Here is a 6000-nt window from a genome sequence, read left to right as displayed (position 1 = left end):
GGGGCTCCCTAGTTTGGAGATTCCAAAGTGCCTTGGGCGGGATGGAATTTCCAACCCAGTGTCCGGGATTTGTGAAGGAACAGAAGGGTGTGTGCCCAGGTGCACACAGCCCTTATAATGGAGGTTTAGGAATCCCTCAGGGCTCCACCCAAGAGAGACAGAAGGTCTCCTACAGGAGTCAGAAAAGCTGCATGTGGCAGCAGGAGCATGGATGTCTGCAAAAGACAGCTAATGGCCTGAGGACTAGGCCAAAGGAGCTGTGTGTGTCCGAGAAGCTCTAAGCTGTGTGCCTGGAAGAGTTAGTGTTTGGAGGGACCAGTATCTAGAGCAGCGGTGCTGCTGAAGAGTAGCCAAGTAGGCTAGCATTTTCATTTGGACTGTGTATATGTTACTGGAGAAGAATCCCTGAGTGGAGAACCTTATGTTGGAATTTTTTTTTTGCATTTCCTTTTAATAAAAGTGGGCTACCAAGCCCTAAAATATAGTTCCTGACTGGCGAGAACTCACTTGCAAACGCATCTTCCACTGAGCTAAACATCCCCCATGTTACACCTTGTACAGTAGTTTAGTCCATCTGTAGGGTATTAGAATGTTCTAAACCTAGAGGGGAAAAAAAGGAAAGGTAAAAACATTTATGTAATCTCTTTTAATAAAAAAGAAAGTTAATTTTATTTTAGCAACTTTTCTAGACCTGATATGACTTCTCAGAAAACCATTTAATTATTAAAACATCTCTTTCCAAAAAATAAAAAGCTTTAACTTATGTCCCTGGATTGTTTCAGTTACCAGTTAGTATCCAGATGCATTTCTAATGCCCTTGTTGATATATTTTTTATTAGTATAATAAAAAATGATTTATCTTCAAGGCTGTGCCAACTTATGAGACTTGCAGACAGCAGAGATTTTAAAGTGAGTCTGTCAGTTTAACAAGCCCATCACTTTTTCAGACCTTTTAGTGCACAATGTAAACAGGCAGAGCAGAGAGATTGATAATGTTGAGATCCATTTATTTCTCTATGTACATAGTGCTATCACATTCTGCAGTTTTTCAAAGTATGCATTCTAAATTCACATCAGTCCCTGCCCCCAAGGAGCTTATACGCTTTAATTTTCTACATTAACATCAGTACCTGCCCCTGGGGAGTGTATGCTGTTCGATTTGCTCCTTGTGATCAAGGCTGGATTTCCTCATAGGCCTTTGAAGACTGGAACAGTTATGTTCAGTGCAGAACCCTTAGTACTAGTAGCTTTCAGCACAGGACTTTGACAATTTAGTGCAGCCTCTTCTGATGCAGGATAACGTATATAAAGAGGAACGTGTGTTTGGGGGGGGTTGCAGAATTATACACTAGTTTGTGCTAGTGTGCTTAGTCTAAATGTTGTGGTTGTTATTAGAGTTTATGTGGATTCAATTAATCTGAATTCTGGAATCCAACATGTTCACCATTTGCTGCCCCTACCCCTGACGATGGCCCTTTTTTTTTTTTTTTTTTTTTTTTTAATATATACTTAATCTTTTTGGATGTCTTTTCACTGGTTGAATGATGGGTGAGGTCTTCTTCCTCATCCCTGCTTCTCCATCATTGGGAGATCCTTAATGAAGCTAAGAGGGATGTTGGTGACATCAGGATCACTCTCTACATCATTACAATGTGAATGCAACATGCTGTGGTGAATTCCCCATAGTGGACGTGTCCATAAGGCCCTGCACTCACAAGATGTCTTACGTCTTCTTTGAATAATTCAGAGTATAAAATAATGAGTAAGGTGGGGTCAGGTGCTAAGTGTGGAAAGGAGAATGAGAAATATATTTTGGGTTGGGGTATAAAGGGTTTAGTAAAGAGGATGGGTTAAGTGTTACGGCGTTACTATAAGACTTTTTCGGTTAAGAAGAGTTAGAAAAATGTTCTGAACTGTGCTTCTTTTACATACAAAAGACCCCTTGCTGAAAGCTACTGGTATTGGTCTTTGGATTGTTATTTGTAGGTACAACGTCAAGGGCCTACAATATTCTGAGAGTTTACAAAGGAGGGAACATTTAAACATTATACTGCTGTGCAGGCTACTTTCAACCCTAACATCTGCATCTCTACATTATTGGGGATTGCTGCCTAGAACCATAGCAGTCCTAAAACTATGCAATTGGACTTTGGGAGGAAACCCACACAAACATTAAGAAAATATTCAGTACAAACCCCATGTACAAATATGTTACTGGTGGAATTAAACTCAGGATCTCAGCCTAACCATTACAAAGGGTTATTAAACTCACAGACTCTCTTTAATTTACTTAGAATTTGAGTGACAAACTTTCCAGACAGCAGTCAGAATGGTGTAATCCCAACAATCATGTGTATGAATGAAGAAGATTCACTTTAGCTACCACCTGTTTGCACCCAGTGATGGAGTATTGCTTGTCCTCTGTAGTGTAATATTTTAGCTGTCCTGTCAAGCTTTCAATGTTGTTATTGTCAGGGTAAAACCCTTCCCGTAGGAGCTCATCCAAAAAGCAATGGGCAATGTGGCTTTTCTCCAACAAAGTGAAAGGGACAATTTCAGCAATATCCCAAATTCTGTGGTGTTGTTTCAAAGAAGATTGGATAATGCTTTGCAGTTCTTGCGCGACGTTCAAAACATCGCTGGATGAATTTTGGAGGATAAACCTGGTCACCTCATTTCCCCCAATGTTGCTGATTAAGATGTAGATGGCGTTGAGATACTCATTGTTTTGGTTTAAGTAAAAGTAACCTTGTAACGTGTCTAAAAGCGGAAGGGGCATCTGTTCCATTTCATCAAATATAAAGACAGGGATTTTTTCCTCAATCTCTGCCCGGGTCACCATGTCTGAAATCAAGTCAACCAAACTGTTCTTACAAACCTCAATATCACTATCTTTTGGACAGTTGTGCATGACATAGTATTGCATAACAAAATCATTGTCCATGACTGCACGAAAGTGCCTGGCCAATATCCGTCCCATGTGGCTCTTACCAACACCACTAGGACCATTCATTGAGATCACCAATGGCTTATTATGACAATGAGTTGCCAGGTAGTCCTTCAGGAGGTCCATTATTCCTTCAATGGCATACTTTTGCCCAAATACTTCCCGATGCATTGTTTTTTCAAGTCCATCTAGTTCATATTTTAGCACATTGTCATCTAAGTTCTCAATAGCGTTCAAGATTTGGAAGCAAATGATCCCAACTAATAACATTAGACATTGTTTTGCTTTGCTTTTCTGTTCCACTGGTAAATATTTTTTGGCGTTTCCTGGATAAAGAACTGCTCTGGACTTCTTGCGTTTTTTCTTACGCTTTAGATTACTTAAGGCAACCTGCTCCAAGGTTGGAGTGTCAAATTTAAAAAACTTAGGGGTATCAAAACTGGAGGCCCTATAGATGGACTGCTCGGTAGACAGCTGCCGACGAAGTAGGCAGGCTTTATTATTGTCCAAAGGTCTCTTGCCAGACAGATCCAAATGAAGATGGTTTTTTTTAAATGTTCGGATTTTTCTGCGTATTCGAATTGCGGCACGAATAGGAGTGACCAGTGAGATTTTATGTTCTGCAGCTGGAGCCTCTGGAATAGGTTCCATATTGTCCATTTTACAGTTTGTTGAAAAATAAAGAGCTAGATGTCCTACAATAAAAAAAAGCTTTATTAGCAAACAGTACAGTAATTTGATTTCCACATTTATTGTATGAATTGATTGTTGTAGAACCTTTATCCCCACAGTAGCCTACAAGTACCTGGTATACAGTAGGTTTAGCACTCCTCTTGCTTATGCAATTTTTCTAACCTCAGTTAAAGCTAAAGATTAGTCATTTTTAGGGCATACAACATCAAATTCATTCATTACATGTAAAACAGACTTCTGTTTCTTGTATAAATCCACCCTTCATGTCTCTTTCATAGATGTGGGATATTGCCCAGAGCGGCTATCTTCCGCAGCTGAGACCTGATAAGAAAAGTTTGTGGTGCCCCTTAAACCAAAGGGGACTGCTTCCCTGGATCCACTGGAAGACAGGGTGCCGCATGTCCATGTACTGCTCCAGAAGATTAAATCATATGAATGGAAGGATTGCCACTCTCCTGATCAGTCCGTGTAGACAGAAAATAAGAGGTGGCCTCAGCCTACATGTCTCTGCCAAAACTATGCCCTCTGATGTGTTTGTCCCACCCACCGGTGGCTTAGTTATAGGTCATCTATCCTATATCGCAAAGAAGGAGTGAATTAGCTCTTGCTCCATGGAAACTTAATCTTTGCCGATCAATTAATTTTATGTTCACCCCTTCTGTCATTAAGGACTTGAAGCCTTGCTTCTCTTGACTTAATGTTTATGTGTAGCCAAAACTATTTATTTTAGGCTTGGAAAGAATAGAGAATGGTTAGAACTAAGACTGTCTTAAATATGGCTTGGACCCTGGGCAAACATTTTCTTGCCCCCCATGCAGTTTTGCTCTCCACCTGCTCTGAGACATACAGTAATTAGCAGCTAGACTCAAATTCAGTTTATTTAGCAGATCAAGCAACAATTTCAGTTGGTTAACAGAGATTACAGCATATCAGAGTGGTTGGTAGTGGTTACAGCACACATTATGGCTTAATGATTAGTTGCTTAGTTGCTTGGGGTTACAGCACATGATTTCTCCTTGCTGAATGGTTGACAGAGGCTACTGGACACCATTACTGCTCACTGATTGGCTGCTAGAGGTTACTGCACATCATTACTGCTCACTCATTGGTTGCTAGAGGTTACCAGACATTAATACTGCTCACTGATTGGTTGCTATTGGTTACTGTGCATCATTACCACTTATTGATTGGTAGAGGTTACAGCACATTACAGCTCACTGGTTGCTGAAGGTTACAGCACATTATCTCCTCACTGCCTGCACACCATGGACTGAGATGGTGAAGGGACCCACTAATTGAAAACTCCTAGGGATTCTAGGACTTCTGGAATTAGTGGCAATGCTGGGGGGGAGGGTGAGATCAGTGACAGTGCTGGGGGGTTGATGGGAACATGGTAGTGATGGTGGGGGGATGGGATCAGTGACAGTGGTGGGGTGGGTGGGATAAGTGGCAGTGCTGCTGGGGGGATGGGATGAGTAACAGTGCTGGTGGGGGGATGGGATCAGTGGCAGTACTTGAGGGGATTGGATTAGTGGCAGTGCCGGATGGGGATGGGATTCTACACCCCAATGTAATGAGAAGCTATACACTGACCACCAAAGTAATTGAGACATTTAGCCTATGCTCGCATTTGTGAATGTCGGGAACGCATACAAAAACGCTTTTCTGACACCACAGACACTTGCTGCCTTTTAGCAGATACACATCAGTGCCATTAATTGGCAATGACACCCTCATGTATCTGCTGACTTTCACATTTCCACATGCACCCAAACTCATAGTTCTGTGGCTTGGTGTGATTCTGAAAAAGGGCTGGGAACTTTATTTACGCATGTTTAGTGCACTGAGCAGCCAATTAAAATGAATGGGCTACCCTACATGTGACGTACATCTTTAGCAACCCCGCCAGTACACCTTTGCATCCTAAATTTCCCTGCTAACCTCTGCACCCCAAACCTCCCCCTATTCTCTTCACTCGAAACCTTTAGAACAGGCTGATGTGACCACAGTTGCAGGCAGAACTTTCAGGCATGTCCCTGTTTACCTCCACAGTGGACAGCACTCAGCGGAGGCCATAGTGGCTGGAACCTTAGGAGGGCATAATATAAATGTAGCAGGCTCCTTGTACAAGAGGATTCAGAGGGAATCACATGTTCAGCAGTCAGTCCTTCCTCTATTTGTAAAACCTGGGCATTCTGCCAAGTTCATGACTCATCCACTACACAGCCAAGAATGCTGGGAAGGGGAGGAAGCAGGAAGTTGAAGGGGAGAACAGGGAGACACGAGGCTGGAGAAAAGACAGGGACATGTGGAGCCCGTCCAAGGAGAGGAGGAGGCAGTACAGCACCCAGCGCGGATAG

The 6000-nt window shown here is 42.2% G+C and overlaps 1 protein-coding gene across 10 annotated transcripts in view; it reads right to left on the bottom strand.

Annotated features, from left to right (window-relative positions):
• Window positions 1–631: 631 nt before the first annotated feature.
• TOR4A (torsin family 4 member A) overlaps window positions 632–6000 on the bottom strand; it is a 60709-nt gene continuing 55340 nt past the window's right edge. For all 10 annotated transcript variants that reach the window (XM_089674959.1, XM_089674962.1, XM_089674964.1 and 7 more), the window contains one exon: window positions 632–3642. In XM_089674959.1, the coding sequence (XP_089531085.1) occupies window positions 2348–3607 (1260 nt within the window). In that variant the 5' untranslated portion in view covers window positions 3608–3642 and the 3' untranslated portion in view covers window positions 632–2347. The remainder of the gene's footprint in view (window positions 3643–6000) is intronic.

The sequence above is a fragment of the Staurois parvus genome, unplaced genomic scaffold (genome assembly GCF_062004578.1).
Source record: "Staurois parvus isolate SC_StPar_1 unplaced genomic scaffold, SC_StPar_1.0 ptg000154l, whole genome shotgun sequence".
NCBI lineage: Eukaryota > Metazoa > Chordata > Amphibia > Anura > Ranidae > Staurois > Staurois parvus.
Note: the sequence above shows the minus strand (reverse complement) of the source record. Positions and strands in the feature narration are given on the sequence as shown.